General features: G+C 45.0%; 3 protein-coding genes across 3 annotated transcripts; 1 reads left to right on the top strand and 2 right to left on the bottom strand.

The window, feature by feature from the left end:
- Positions 1-414: 414 nt before the first annotated feature.
- LOC100828308 (serine/threonine-protein kinase BSK1-2) lies at positions 415-5,049 on the bottom strand. Its single transcript, XM_003574224.4, has 9 exons — positions 4,563-5,049; positions 4,338-4,473; positions 3,701-3,834; positions 3,076-3,181; positions 2,739-2,824; positions 2,165-2,353; positions 1,321-1,500; positions 1,133-1,246; positions 415-1,039 (listed from the first exon to the last, which is right to left on the bottom strand). Exons 1-9 carry the CDS (start codon positions 4,929-4,931, stop codon positions 785-787), a joined length of 1,569 nt encoding a protein of 522 aa, XP_003574272.1. The 5' UTR covers positions 4,932-5,049; the 3' UTR covers positions 415-784.
- Positions 5,050-9,285: 4,236 nt separating this feature from the next.
- Positions 9,286-11,679, top strand: LOC100828005 (DNA-directed RNA polymerases I, II, and III subunit RPABC5). The gene is made up of 4 exons (XM_003574223.4): positions 9,286-9,445; positions 9,729-9,787; positions 11,191-11,285; positions 11,371-11,679. The coding sequence occupies exons 1-4, from the start codon at positions 9,410-9,412 to the stop codon at positions 11,394-11,396; spliced, it is 216 nt and encodes a 71-aa protein (XP_003574271.1). The 5' UTR covers positions 9,286-9,409; the 3' UTR covers positions 11,397-11,679.
- A 2,541-nt stretch (positions 11,680-14,220) lies between these two features.
- Positions 14,221-15,888, bottom strand: LOC100827696. Its single transcript, XM_003574222.4, has one exon. The coding sequence runs from the start codon at positions 15,402-15,404 to the stop codon at positions 14,442-14,444; it is 963 nt and encodes a 320-aa protein (XP_003574270.1). The 5' UTR covers positions 15,405-15,888; the 3' UTR covers positions 14,221-14,441.
- Between the last annotated feature and the right edge of the window lie 231 nt (positions 15,889-16,119).

Here is a 16,119-nt window from a genome sequence, read left to right as displayed (position 1 = left end):
GAAAAAAATTATACTTTAGTGAATTCGTATTGATATAAAAAAAATTGGGGTGGCGCTTCTGTTGATGAGCCAGGTAGACACGCGTGAGGGTCTAATTGTTCATAGTAAGGGGTAAGAATTTGGCATCTAGGAAGAAACAAGCTACTCCCCCACTTAGTACAAAATTAATAAAATAAAAAGTGAGCGACATTTTTTATGCATCCAAGGAGTATCTTGGAGACAACCGAGAGTCGAAAGAACATAAGTTGCTTTGCCCGCAGAAGTCTGAATTAGGATGGTGTCAAGATTGACAATTGTTTTGTTTTTTCATACTGTTGGGTGCATATATCACAGTTCAGCAAGGTACTAAAACTAGATCCACTGGGCCATATATTAGGTCGTATACTAGTACTAGGTACAGAAATCTGCATTATGGAATACCTCCAAATAATAATTTTCTATACATAGATACATACAATACAATACATGTTTATAAGTTTATTAGCTTTACCTACAACAACCCTTCTGAACACCCAGCAACACTCGGTTTCAACTTGTAACAATCACAAATGAACCCTCCATGCTTCCTGCGTGCTCAGCTGATGTTATTATATACATAGACAAAAAAAAAAGAACCGCCTATGACAGGAATGCCAAACCAGATGATTAATGAGTTCCTTCTTTTGTTTAATCACACGACACTCTTGAGTGAACATCTTCTCCAGATAGGTCCTCTAATGCTCTTGAGTGAACAGATAGGTCCTCTAATGCTCCGGATCCCACTTCTCCGAGTTCAAGATGTTCTTCATGGGCCTCTTATGCTCTTTTGCCTCTTCTCTTCCAGCTGCGATGCTTCACTCAGCATGTCAGTGGAGTCGCTCCGCATGTCTAACTTGGACAGGGCGACTGCCTGCATGTAGAAAGCTGTGGGCCAATCAGGATAGACACACTGTGCTTGCATCGCATCCCGGAGGGCTGCGTCAGGTTGGTCACACATGAGGTGGCACAAGCTTCGTCTGGCATAAACTGTCGGCGACACCATTGTCCCGACATCAACAAACTGCAAAACAATCACAAGCAAAGGATGGATCAGCAATACTACAGTAAGTTGTGAGAACATCCTATAGCTCTGGATAAAAAGTAAAAAAAAAACCTGAGTATAACAATCGATGGCTGCTTTAAAATCCTTGTCTCGAAAAGCAAAGTCACCCTGTTTCCGTGCGTCCAACATATCCCTCATCTGTTGTGTCCATTCTTGGAACGATAGCTGCAGCATGGAGACTAATTAACACACAGCCGCACGGAAAATGCAGGGTGGAAACAGAATGCACTGCTGTTTACCTCATTACTCCCTTCATCATCTCGGTAATGCATCGAGACTAGAATCTGATGGATGGCAGTCAGGTCCATTCTGGAACAAGCTTCTCCCATGGGAGAAAGAGGGTGTTGTGGAGTAGGACTAGGAGGTGCCTTCGATGGCTCCTCAGGCTTCAGAATTCCAAGCATCACATAGGATGGCACCTGCTTTGTATTTTGGAATGGAAATAGTGGTGAACATCAGAAATATATTTTGTGATACATGTGTAAAAAAATTATGCTAATTCTAGCAACTCAAGTAACAAAACAAAGGGTAACAAAAGTCAACCTAAATATTTTACAAACGTAACAGATTGAACAATGAACACAACTCAAGTATACAATTTTGCACAGTGCAGGAGAGCCTGTATTATGTACTCTCTGCCAGAGTGGCCATACGTAGAGTACTGTTCTAGAATACCCTCGTTTCATCAAGTCATCAGTCAGTCATCACCAATAAATCATTCATCACTAGGAAGTTACTGTATTGGAGGGCTAAGAATACAATTCTACAACAATACTACAAAACTACTTTACGTTTGGTCAAAGGACCTGAAAGGGCCCCAGGGTCCCAGTTCCTTTATATCCACATGGAACTGAGGAAGTTGGAATGTAGATAGGAAAACTTGCAAAACAACATATACGAGAAACTCTCAAGTAAACAACTTGAATGCCAAGAAACAGCATGTAAATGTGGAAGTTACACTGTTCAGTCATTTGCAGAACTACAAGGAGAAAAGGGTTCTGCACTGATACACCACTAGCACATCTTCATTTATAACGAAAGACTAAGAGAAAAATATATAAGAATAGATGTTTTTCAGGTTACCTCTGACTTGGTTTGCAAAGGCTCAAGAATTGAAACCAACTTTTTTATATCAGGTCGGTCTCTTGGTTCATACTGTAAACATTGTGAAACAAGATCCACCAAAGTAGTAGCCTCCTCTGTTGAGTAGTTGCCCTCCAAATGTGAATCCATTAGTGCTTGCATGTTTCTGCTTCTTATCATATCAAGTGCCTGAATGTAATGAATGCATATAACAATCATTACCAGTGTGCATACTAATATATCTGTCTTAATAACAGGTCTCATAGGCTTTGATAAAAAAAAATCACAGGATGTAGTTTCCACACGCAAGAATTGCACTGGATCCACAAGAAATTCTAGCAATGTTCAACTTGAACAACAAAAAATGTATTAGAAGCAAAAAATTCTAGCAATGTTCACTTGAACAACTAAAGATGTATTAGAAATTCAACATAAGGACAGTTTTCATAATAATTGAATCTGGATGCGTGGGTGTTCGACATATCTCTTTGGCATTACATATCTGGATTTCTTTAACAGACATTATAGATGAATCTAATGGAAGTTAAGAAAACATGCTTAACAAGAAACTTACATGGGAAGGAGGTATGCGCTTTCCACTTAGAAGGTCGAGGAGTACTGTGCCAAAACTGAATATGACGCTTTCTTGTGTGACCCTGCCTGAAAGAGCAAAATACCTCAATAGAATCCCTAACACTAATGCATCATCACTAAAACAGAAAAGAATCACTAACACTGGTAGCGAAAACATAACATGGGCACTACATTTATCTTTCCACTTTGAGAAGTAGTGTTACTTTAACAGCAAGATAAAGCTTTCAGCCCCTGGCATTTCCATTGTTACTTGACTCCGACAAGGTAAATGAGTTATTACAAAATATGTGAACATAAGATAGCAAATAGTCAGGTACCATTTCTCAGATATTCTGGAGGTGTATATGCTAGATTCGTGCTATAACTTTTCCCATCCCTGCTGTTTTTCATCAGACCAAAGCATGAGAGACAAGGATCACCATTCTGCAACCAGAAGGGCTATTAGACGCTTTGTTTGCAGGCATGCTAATTGCTATAAAATGACATGTTCAAATGTTAGATGCTACTACAGCTTATAAGCTTACTTGATGAAAATTTCAGAAAGCAAAATATTTTGAATGCATGGCATCTTGCAAAGGCCAATATACGTTCTGTTAAAACACTTTGCCTAGTGGTAGTAGAAAAGTAGTTCTTAAAAAAACGTTAGTAACAGAATTCTCTGTTGGAGTTTATATGTGCCATAAACAGTACATAAAAACGGCAGCTAAATGCTAACATTTCCATTTCTTGTCCATAATGCCCACATTTGAGGATGGAAAAGGCCAAACAGGTGGAGATTAACCCCCTACATCTTTGTTTTCGCTTTATTAACAGGAAAAAAAATATAAACTGGAAACCCTGGTAAACGTCCTCTTCATGACCAGCATGAGTCAGTAATCATTTGTTTGATGCACTATTTCTAGTTTTACAAATTAAAACATACTTTGTATCCTTTATACTTACTTCGTCAAAGAGGACCCTGTATGCATTTAGGTCATGATATAAAGACCGTTCCTCATTGCTACAATATCCCAATGCTTCAGCGATGTAGTATGCAACTCGCAGACGCATAGCCCATTCAATAGTCTGGTTTTCCCCTTCAGAAGAGCAAAAGCATGGCAATGAGCAAAACAAATTTGGTTGTTCTTTCCAAGACTTATGTGTGCCACAGACAGATAAATGCAAGACCATACTTATACATACCATACTCCAGATTGACAAAACCGGACACCACAAGCAGTAACACATGTAGTACATATGAACTACAACATTTGTGGTATACAAAACTGAAACATCATCCCATGTATCCAAGGTCATAATCAAAATTACAGGGGAACATGGAAGCTGGGCACATAGGGGAATGCCATTTCTCAAACTACCAACAGCTTAAGCTCGACTAAGCTCAACTCGAAATGCACTGAGAGTAGCAGCTTTGTGCAGAGCAGACCAACTTGGCCAAATTAAGCACTTGCTCACCGCACCCACAATTCAGCTACATACACTAAGGCAAAAGGTTTGTAACTTTTTGCAGAGTCATGAAGTGGCACGGGTAACTTGACAATTCAGAGATAAACTGAACGAAATAACTTGGGGAACTCACAGTGGAACAGGTGTTTGGCGAGGGTATCGTTGGGCATGAACTCGGCAACAAGCAGCCGCTCGTCGCCGTCGCAGCAGTAGCCGATCAGGTTTGCCAGCCTCCGGTGCCGCAGCTTGCCCACCCCCCTGGCCTCCTCCTGCAAACGAAATCAACAATTCGTCAAAACACCCAATTCTGCCATACAACCAAGCCGCGAGCGCTTCGCGTCTTCCCCTGCCTCCCTACCGCGAACTGCTTGGGGTCGGGCCAGGCCAGCTTGGCGAACTTCTTCACGGCGATAGCACGCCTGGCGGCGCCTCCGGAGGCGCCCTGTAGTCGGCCCCTGTAGACGAGGTTGGGCGCCTTCTCGCCGCTCTCTGAGACGATGTTCTCCGCCGCGAAGCCGCCAGTCGCCGCGCGGAGGTCCGCCAGCGAGAACTCCGCGAACGACGGGACATCCCCTGCCCGCGCCCCCGGCGGCGGCTGCGCGGCCTGGTGCGCGCTGAGGGAGAAGGACGGCCGGTGCGGCGGAGGGGGAGGCGGCGGCCGCCGCGGCCGGGGCGGCTTAACCTCCGCGTGGGCCCACTCCCGCAGCGAGGAACCGCAGCAACCCATGGAGCGTGAAGAGGAAAGTAAAATTTGTCTGCCTGCGCTCGCTTTGCCTCGCCGTGCGCGGCTTTGCGCTCGTGTCGTGTGGGGTAGGAGACGGAGACGGAGAAGGAGACGGTTTTTTTGATGACTTGCTCCGCGTGCTCTGGGCTTGTTTGGGTTCGTTTCGCTTCGAATTTCCTCGCGTGCTCTTTGTGATGCAACTACCATGGTTTTGGAACACGCAGACTTTTTCGAGACTAGGATAAGCTGTGCTATTTTTTCTTCCCCCACAAGATGTTTGCTCATGCGTACACACGTCCACCCAAGCGTGTCTCTTACTCTTTATGACACACGCCATAATTGACGAAATATGCATCTGAATTTCGCTGAATCTTTGTTAGAACGCTCTCTTGGGCGTGCAGACGTGGGCACCATGATTTTAAATCTTGTCTTACGACTCTACAGCCTACCAAGAGGTTGATCCCATGCGTGTGTAGTCAGTTACAAGTTATAGTTTTCACGAAACGAGCTGATGCTCTAGAGTTCATTTGCTACAGTATAGTACGTTCATATATTTTGCTAAGTCGAATCAAACTTTCAAAAGTTTGTTGCTCTAGACATGCTAATGAAGCACTCGATTGAGTACATGCGTGTGGAGCGGTATTCGGAGATGCTAATTAAACACCGGATTTGCTAAACAGAAGATAGCAGTTTTTCGATTCGCCCAAGTTAGATGTTTCTGATCTACCCGCAAACAACAACACAAAAAAGCTGTTTCTGATGTACTGATCGGTACGAGAAGTATGAAAATTGAATCCGCCATAGTGTAGGGCGTATAACAAAGACCATTAGATTTATTGTGAAATATATTTTTCATATCATATTGGTTTGACACTATAAATTGGTTCTTTTAATTTTTTGACATATTTTGAATCTATGAACTAATTAGGAAAAATTGCATACATCAACTACGAAGAAAAATAGGATTTTTTTTTAGATGATGCGAATTGTATGTTTGAAACCTTTAGGCATATATACCGGAACCGGCTACTCCAATAGCCGCTGACGTCATCCCATGCCACATCCACAATTGATATGAGATGTTCATTAAATGATCTAATGCTGATCAATGGAGGTAGGGCAAATGGCATATCAAGCCAAAAGGAGATCCATTTCTTAGAAAAGACAGAGAAAAAAGAAGCAATGTGGCTTGCAAGATATATGCCATGTGTATGGGATGAAGAGACAATCGTTGCCGAAACCATGCCCATGCCAACAACCAGGCCGGCCGGTAGTAGAAACCCTCACATAAAAATATGAGGCGGAATCCAATCTACCATAGGCGCACCCAAGGCATCCAAATCCATGACCGCAACCGCAACCGGACAGTTAAAGTCGAACAGCTCTGACAGGCGGCCACCAGAAGCAGTAATAACACATAACCAACATGACAAAACAACGGAGATTTCGTGAAAAATGTCGGCTAAAAACTTCGAAAAGTTGTACAGGAAATTTGGATGGATAAAAAGAAATTCTTATTGCATCATTCGTGCAGAAATAATAATTGAGATTAAAACGATCATGATCTATGTTAAAGAGCTTTTTAAATTATCTAAAATAAATTGCCACATAAATTCAAACGCAACAAAAAAAAGTCTATATCAACAAAAGTGCTATATCAGTAAAAAAATATGTGATATAAATTTAAACTAATCTAATCATTCAAAACATTCGCTATTATCACTCGGAACAAAACAACTATGTATTTTGGTTAGGTAAAAATATACTCCCCGTCCCATATTACATGTATCTAAACGCTTTGTGGATATAGATACATTCATATTTAGACAAATTTGAGTCACTACAATGGATGGAGTATAAAAAATCGGATCTTAACTCTACTCCCTTATCTTGGGAGGAGAGAGTATAAAAAAACCTAATGGTGGTGATGGGTCACCACATTCCCTCTCTTACATGTGGGGCCAACTTTCCAATCCCTTCCTCTTCCACTTCCCACGCCCGATGGCAACCAAATCAGAGTCAGAAAGAGAAATCGATCCAGTTCTTTTCGCTCTTGCCTCTGCGGATTCGTCGGCCATCGCTCGCTGTTCCTCTCAACACTCTGGCCCCTATCTCATTCGTAGAAAGCGACACCGCCACAGGGCAGGCCCCCTGCCCTTTGCTACTCTCACCCGGGAGGAAGTCTGGGCGTTGCCGTCGAGGAGGACGCGGCCGTCGCGGATCGTGTAGGCGCTCCAGCAGCCGGAATCGCGAGCAAAGAGTAGCGAGCGGGGGAAGGGAGAAAGGGGCAAGAGAGGTCGGTGGCAGCGGCGAGTTGCCGGGCGGTGGACGGGTCAGGTCCCGACGGCGGCGGCGAGTTGCTGGGCGGTGGACTTGGATGGGTCAGACCCGGACTGCACCAACGAGTTGCTGGGAGGTGGGCGCTGACGGATTAAGCCCGGGCTCCCTGCTGTCAGATTTTACTCTGCACATATACTTCGATTGTGCATATTGAAGTTAGGTGACTGAGGTCCTGTGTATTGGTTGCCATGGTGCTTCATGGCGAGGTATTAAGGTATTACATTGCAGTAGTTTTAAAATGGGGAAATTGGCTACAGGATACCGTCGGCATTTGTCCGATTGCGTCTTTCCCGGTATTATTATAATTCTGTGGTCATTTGTCACAACACATTGAACGGAAAATTTGATTTTTTTCAGATGAAATTACCATGTTACTCTACTAACACGACATGACATTCATACACAGGAAAGTCTGTACTCCTCATTGGAATGAATTATACTATTTTTTGGTGTATTATATACTCTATCTGAGAAAAGTGGTGTATACAACTCCAGAAAAAACTATTCAAGAAGAGAAATATGTAACCAGTATATACCAAGTACCATATAGTACTACTTTTCAGCCGCGCAACTTGACATATTGTTTTGGGACACAAACTGTATATACTTTTCAGTCAATCAAAGAAGTATATCAACGGAGAAGTGTGTATCACCAACCAACCAACCAAAGTAGTATATACTGCTTCCGATAGAAGCATTTGTTGCCCGTAATTAAAAGATATAAGGTCCCAATATAATATGTCAAGAAGTTGCAAGTCTGAAAATTACTATATAGTACGTAGTACATACTTCTTTTGAATTTTTTTTAAGTTGTATACACAACCTTTCTCAGATGGAGTATAGAGAAAGTCAAAATTTCGTTTCGGAGCCAGCAGTGTGTTGTGGCAAATGACCACGGAATTGTAATGGTACTAGACAAAGACTCAATCGGGCAGTGTGTTTTGGCAAATGCCATAAATTAACGATGTCCTGTAGCCAATTTTCCCTTTTAAAATTGATGCCACCTATTTTCATGATAGTGCAGCTCTAATGTTAGATCATTGTTCTTTAAGGAATGAAGATTTTCCTTCACTCGGATTTCGTTTTATGTGCAAGTGAAAGATTTGTATAAACAGTAAACCTGGAGTCTTTCAACACTCCCAAATTTAAAGTTACCAGTTTTCTTTAAGATATTTCAAGGCTTCATACTTTTGTGATAACAATTCAATGATTACCAGAAATATCCAACATGTTTCAAGTCACCGACTTATTTTATTACAATCACCATCCCGAAATACTTGTCATTTCAAAATCTGTGTTGCCTCAAACATTTTATGTTCTACTATCAATTAAAAAAGTCTTGTTATCAATTATGAACACTGACAACATCAACCTGATGCCTTATAGTTTGTTTCAATCAATGTATTTTTAAACATATTGGTGGTCAAAAAATCACATCTCAGAACATGTCAACAGTCTAAAGGACAATCGAGCGAATGTTGTGATTCCATAGCGACACACAAGGAAAAAAAAAGGTTTTTTAAACAATACTTGACTACTATTTATGTGGTTCGCACGGACACCTTACTAGTATTTTAAAACATCACATAAGTCTAAAACGCATAGAGATAGAATATATTCCAATTGTATACAAAAATCTATTAGAAAGACAAAAATACATTCATATTTTTCTTTATATAAGTCTAGCCGCACATTCTGTGCGGGTCACCCCCCGCTAGTTTCATAGAAAGCAAGATCGTGTTTATATTTATGATGATTCCTTTTTTTCGTGGGGATACATTTATGATAATTCAAGAACGAAATGCTGGCAATTTTGCAACCAGTGCAAGCAACATGAACCTGCATCCACTGAAACAGAACCTTCGTGCCAAAATCCGTTTTTAGGTTACCCTTCGTGCCCAAATCTGTTTTTTAGTGCGTGAGGTACAGTACTGAGGTAGGTGTCGCCGTGTAGGCTCCTTGTTGCCGGTGGCTGCGGGCCGTTTGCACGTAATCGAACGGTTCAGAAATCGGCTGTTATTTAAGTTTGTGCGCTAGCAAAATCGTTTTGCAACGTTGTTTTTCTTCTCACTCTGCCTTCCCCCGAAAACTTTTCTTCCCCCTTATTGTCCGGCAGCGGCGGTAGACGCGCAACATCGAAGATGATCATCCCGGTCCACTACTTCACCTGCGGCAAGGTAAACACTCCATCATCCAGCCCCTGCCCTGGCCCTCATATACCGTTCCTCCGCCTCCTTTCCGGGCATCGTCTAGGTCTCGCATCGCCGATTCGGCTCCGTTTCATTTGGGATCGTTGATTCGCCGCTCACCGGGTCTTGCTCAACCTCCCTCCCCCTATGGACGTACCCTGTGGCTTAGGACACATCAAACTTGTAGTATTGTGGCAAATAAATTGTTGCCTTGTTGGGACCCTAAATTGTTCTAGGGCAAGGTGAACTTTATCTTTGCTTGTTTTTTCAGGTGATTGGCAACAAGTGGGACCACTACCTTGATCTTCTACAGGCTGATTACACAGAGGGGTAAAAATTTATGAACCCTGCTTTCGTGTGTCGCGGTTTGGTAGTTCATATGGTTGTGGTTCTGCCTTCAATCATGTTGTGGGGTTTGAGGGAGCTTAACAATGTTTGGTTGCTGTTTTATTTCCTTATGCATCATTTGATAATGTTTTTCATCAGATTATGTATATGTACTTTGTAGTCTGCAGCATTTGTTAAAGATGGTAATGGGTATTGTGTAGTATTTTTGTGTTTCTAGTAAATGGATGCTATAAGGATAAAAAAACAGTCTTGATATAAGCCAGACTACATAAATATTGATGGCCACCCTTGAATATGATTGGGATACTTGAAATCAGAAATCTGAATATTTGAGTCCTTGCCATGTGGTGCTGACACTAAGACACCTGTATCTATGTTTTCCCCTAAGCCAAAGACCTAGAAACTGACTACTGAAGCTTTAAGATGTCAATTCCAGTTTGTTCTTATTTATGTACCTAGCTCTTAGAATTGTTTTGTTAGATGAAAGGAGCATGCTCCTGATTTCATTAATGAAACCAATATTAAATAAGTCTGTTAAAAAAAATTAAAGGACAAAGTCTGTTCTGCTGAAAAGTAAACAACATCTGATCATACAAAACATGTACATGATCTTAAAATTCAACTATCTATAGCAAGTAACCACTAAAGCAGCCATCTTCAGCAGATGCTTCAGAGCTTTAACCGATTCCAATCATTTCGTCATTGGCTTCCACCCATTTCTAGCGTTAAAGATTTCATGGGCAACAAGGGAAATTTTGAGAGCCGCCAACTTCAGTTTGCCTTTGTCGGCACTTTTTTAAATCCATTCCAATAGGTGAGCCGGTGACAAATAGAGTGTTAATAGGATTCTTAAGTTGAATCTTTTGAAAATAAGATGCATTGCTACACTTTTAGATGCTCCAACACTGAGCAGCTGCACCACAAGCACTCAAGCCTCTATTCCTACCTTTAAATTGATCTAAAAAGTCATTACATAGCTCTTCCCTGTTCTGTGGAACTTTGTTGATGCCTAAGGTACAACCAATCACCGACCAATAGAAATGAGCAACAGTACACTGAAAAAGTAGATGATCTACTGTCTCCATCGATCCACAGAACTCACACCCAGCGGATCCTACCCAGACTCTTTTAACTAGGTTGTCTCTGGTCAAGATTTTATTCTTAGCAGCAAGCCAAGCAAAAACCTTTATCTGGAGAGCTCTTAGAATCTTTGAAGAGTGTCTTTACTCTTCCTATTTTTACTTATCTGGAGAGGAGTAATGGCAGAAGAAAATGTCACCCTTTATGGCTTCGTCTATAATTGTTAGTGTTGCTTATCCTGTTTAAAACTTTTATGTTGAAATCTGGTTTTGTATATATTATTTCTGACGTCTTTATGTTGTTAGGGCTGCTCTAGACACCTTGGGCTTGGTCCGCTACTGCTGCCGGCGTATGCTCATGACCCATGTTGACCTCATCGAGAAGTTGCTCAACTACAACAGTAAGTTGATTGTGTTAGTAACTTTGTAAGCTACAGTTTCCTGTCTTTGCTATTTCTTCTGGTAGTGACAGTTGTTCATTTCCAGCGCTGGAGAAGACCGAGTCGAGTTAATTGAAGCCATCCTGCTTTGTTACTTTTTGAAATGAGTGGTATGCTGCTTTTATGTACCACTAGTTAGGGAGGGACTAAGTGCGAGGTCCTGATGTTGGTTTGTTGAAGAATGCCCAAGGAGTGTTTACTGTGGCGGTGTGTTTCTATCATGCAAACAGATATATATGCAGTTTGCAGTTTCAAACTACTTGGTAGCAGTAGAAATGCATTGAACTTTTTTCTGCTCCTGCGACGACGTTGCTTTGTCTAAATGAAGATTAATAACTGGACTCTTACCCATTCATCTGCTTGTGAGGAGTGATCATTGTGGAAGAGTGTCATTCCTTTTCCTCGTGACTTGTGCTGGGTGCATTGGTGATGGCTCATTAATTGCACGTGCTTTTCTAACTCCTCCGGCCGGACTTAGTATCACTTTATACTAAATCCGGGACAAATAATATTGGTCAGAGCGAGTACCAAAGTCATGCTGCAGCCTGCAGATGTTAATGAACGCCGGCGGGCAACTTGAGTCGTGAGGCCGTCCCGGTCGCCGGCATTTCATATCAAGTTTATTTTAGCCAATGGATGTCGAGTTTGACAACTGACAAGTGACACCTGACGAAGAGCGGAGAGCGTAAAGCCAACGTGGTTCCGTTTGTCACGTGTGGGATGGATGGCTTGGACGAATCTTGGTGGTGGATCGCACGAAGCAGGGGCTGGAGAATGGAGAATGAAAAGTCACCACGGAAAAGCTCGAGAGAGAGACTTCGCCCTTTCTAGGCCAGTTGGGGTGGCGAGGGCCCGAAGCAACCGGGAAAGCGAGAATTATTGGTTCGTACACACAAGTGGTTCTTTTCTGCCTTTTGCCCATGGCATTTGGCTCTCAGAAAAAACAAACAAGTTGTTCTTTTGGTTTGCAAATAATTTTACGCAACGCATAAGTGGTTCTCAATCCACACTCTTTTCTGTCTCTTTTTTCCCTTCAATTTCTGTACTGCTTCCTTTTTCCTCACCTATCAATATATGGTTCCTGTGACAAGTGATTAACTAGAAGCGTGTGTTGTTAATTTCTATCATGCTCCTGTTCTGACATTATTACCAAAGATATCTATTGTCGTCAGTTTTCACCACTTTTCAGAATCCCTACGTTACGACTCTTCTGTCTAAACTCAAAGGAAACTTGAAGTCTGCGATAGTCGACTGGAATCTAAAAAAACTCATGCAATTGTGAATTTCTTATGCAAGGAGAAAACAGACAGAAAAGAACAAGGTCTTCTGTCTTAATCTTTGGCCAGAAACCCGCACAAGTCTGAATCGCCTCAATGAGGCCGGCTTCAAACATCGGAACAGAAAACTCACTTTGCAGCAAGAGACAAGGGCAATTCTGAGTTCTGACAAAACCAAATCACGCGTTGATCCTGTTCTGCATACAAATAATCAGGTGACGCAGCATTTGCTTTCCTTCCCAGACCTACGAGACTACTAGCAGTCTGTAAGCGTGCCTTCTTCATGCGCGTGCGTGTTCCCTCCACTTTTCAGTTCTTCTGCAAATACAACTACCGCACGAGCGCGAGGCATATGCGAGTCCGGCCTCTTCTCTAATCACGTGATGAGGCACATGCATCCATCCACATGGCCGGCCGAAACGGCAAGCCATTCATGCATGATCATCGATCCATCCAACCACCAAATTATGACACACATTAGGTAAGAGGAGTAGAAACGGATTAGAAGATATATTCAGTTAGCAACACGCGCTCCGTTTGGGTTCAGATTATTTATTCAGAGAGCCATACGAAGCTAGCTTGCTTAGCCCACAGCTCCGGAGGTTCATGGATGGATATGGATGCGTCCAAATTAGGTGCAGTACCGACCTTCCAATCATTCGGAGCTTACATTGGTGCCGCTCATGTGACCGAGCTAGCCAAGCCAGTACGCCGACGCGATCGAAGGAGCCACTGAATCAATAATAATTAACTGTACCAGATTAGTTTAGGGTTGGCTGGACACGCCCCTGCTACACCAAAAGCGAAGCGCCGCTTTTTTCCTGCAAAGTTGGCGTTCCATCAGACGATTGATCCATCAGGCCTGGTGCCTGGTTGCTATCGCCTTTTAGCTAGGTCGTACGTACGTACGATTGACGTACTCAAAGCTCGAGCTAACTGAAGATCGATCGTTAATTTCAGCTTTCGTCGATCGGTCTTTGCAAAAACGTGCAGATGTTTTGCCATATATATAACTGGTAGAGTTGCTAGTGTATATTGCTCCATCATGAGCATTTTGGTTCCGGTGATTGACACGCTGGGACGAACTTTGTTTAAGCTAGGATAGTTAGTTAGGCTTTAAATGGGAGCAGGGAAGCGTCTGGATAAACGTCAGCCTCAGCATGCAGGGAGAAGCTGGCAATCGATCGACGGCGTCCTAGCTTTTGGGGCAAAAGGGTTTGGTCACTGATCGGCCACTCCAGCTTGGCACATTAACTGCAGGGATACACGTACGTACCACGAGGTACATTGCCAGGCCGAACGAAAGCGCCCAAGCAACTGAAGATTTCTTGGCGGGCAATCAATGCATGCAGCTGACGGCAACGTGCGAATGTTCCATGGATCCATGCATGGCAACGTGCCAATGTTCCATGCTTGCATGTGACGAGGAGCAGCTCCCCGGCATCGTTGATTGCCGCCAATTGATGGGATGCAATTAGGGCGCATGCAAAATGTTCGCTTGCTCAACAGCAGAAGGAATCAGGAAAGAAAAGCCAAGGCCATTGGGGGCACTCAAATGCAGAGAACTGTGAACCGTCAGAGAGAGAAATTGACAAATTAAGTGCGAAATTCAGAAGGTTTTCTGCTATAATCGGAACACTTTTTTTCATTGCAAACCAACCCAGATTATCTACATCATGTACACACATCAGTCAACAAACGAATCAAAATGGAATCGCTGGCACTAATTAATCTCACAGGCTGATCGATCACACGCAGCCTTGCTCGAGAACAATAAAAAAAGAAAAACCATCAGTCTTTCTCTCTGAACTTCCGAAGCAGAGGACACGAAAATGATTCATCAGAACGTGGGCGTCAGCAGGTTGAGCAGCGACACCCTGGCGTTGACGAGTGCGCGGAACACGACGTCGCCGCTGGTCTCGGCGGCGGCCACGCACTCCTCGAGCCCGCGCACCCGGCCCATGGCGGCCTTCCGCTCCTCTTCTTCCTCGTTGCAATAGTCCTCGAAGGAGAAGGACGCGGTCCGCCTCCGCCGGAGCAGGTCGGCCACGAGCCACATCGGGCTGGCCGGGGCGCGGGACGGGCCAGCAGGGGAGTAGGGCGTCGGGGTCCTCGGCGACGGGGCGGCGCTCGCGGCGGACTCCGCGGAGGCCGAGGACACCCCGGAGAAGACCGCGGCGGAGGCGGCGGCCACGGACGCCGTCGCGAGCGCGAAGGCGTCGGCCAGGGTGACCTCGTCGAGGTCGTCGTCGGGGGCGGCGCGGTGAGAGAGGTCCCTCGCGGAGGACGCGAGGCGGGAGACCTCCCGCGCGGCCCTGCGCTGGGCACGGAGCGCGGCGGCGAGGCGGACCCCGTCGCGGCGGCGCAGCGCGGCGTGGGTCTCGGCGAGGAGCTGGCGGAGCGCGACGAGGGACTCCCGGAAGCAGCCGTGGAGGTCGGCGAGGAGGAGGAGGTCGTCGAGGAGCTGCTCCGTCCAGGGCCTGCGGAGCGCGTCGCGGGCCTGCGGGTAGTGGAGCAGGCCGGCCAGGCCCGCGAGGACGCGCCCGGCGCGGCCGGCCCCGTCGGCGACCCACGCGGGCCCCGTCTGGGCCGGCGCGTCGGCCCAGGACATCAGGGCCCGCGCCGCGTCGTGGAGCGACGACACCAGCGGGTGGAGGCGGACGGGGAGGCTGATGGAGCGCACGCGCGCGTAGGAGAGCTTCTTCTTGGCCGGCCGCGCGCAGTCCAGCAGGAACGACGGCGTCACTGCCTTTGGCGACGACGACGCCAGCGCGTTCATCGTCCGACGCAACCCCACCGCCATTGCTGCCTTGCTTTCTCGGCTAGCTCGATCGAGAAGGCGTTGTGTGCACTCGTGCGTCCCCCCTGTTAGGCTGCTCGCCGGAGCCTCTGTCGATTGATACGGTGGGTGCGGTGACTTGGTCTTGGTGCTGCTGGTGATGGGTAAGGTGCTCTTTTATAACCAGGGTATGGCATGGCGATGTGATGTGACGTGGAGGGAGTATTCTAGTGGAGCCCGCGCACGGGTGGCCAGAGCTACTGATGTGGAGCTCGTTTGACTCGGGACGGAGGTGGTTGGCTTGAGGCCGAAGAAAGATGCTTGCAAAGCCAGCCAACTTGTGGGAGAAGCTAACACACCTTGCCTAGGGAGACGCAAACTATTGAGACTAAGCAATCTAAAGTTACTGTGATTGGCGCGGCGCGAGTGTTGTTTCCGGACTTGTGACATCGTCAGAGAAGGTGTTTTGTTTGGCTGGACAGCGTGTGACTTCTTGTGGAGCACGACGACAAGTTAACTAGTTTAGGGCGACCGTTGCTCCAGGGAACTCCAGCTGCGTATCCGCTCGTGAGCAGAGAATAATGGAGCTAGCTAGTTATACATGAACAGATGGTCCAAGCAAAGTCATGTTATGAACACTAATTATTTTTTAGCAGTACAGTAATGTTTATACTAACAGGGGTACGTGTAATAGTAGTACTATACCCAAAGCAGGGAAAGCTCTTGGTCGGTTTGGAGT

The sequence above is a fragment of the Brachypodium distachyon genome, chromosome 3, assembly GCF_000005505.3.
Source record: "Brachypodium distachyon strain Bd21 chromosome 3, Brachypodium_distachyon_v3.0, whole genome shotgun sequence".
Lineage (NCBI taxonomy): Eukaryota > Viridiplantae > Streptophyta > Magnoliopsida > Poales > Poaceae > Brachypodium > Brachypodium distachyon.
This window is presented reverse-complemented; position numbering and strand designations above follow the sequence as displayed.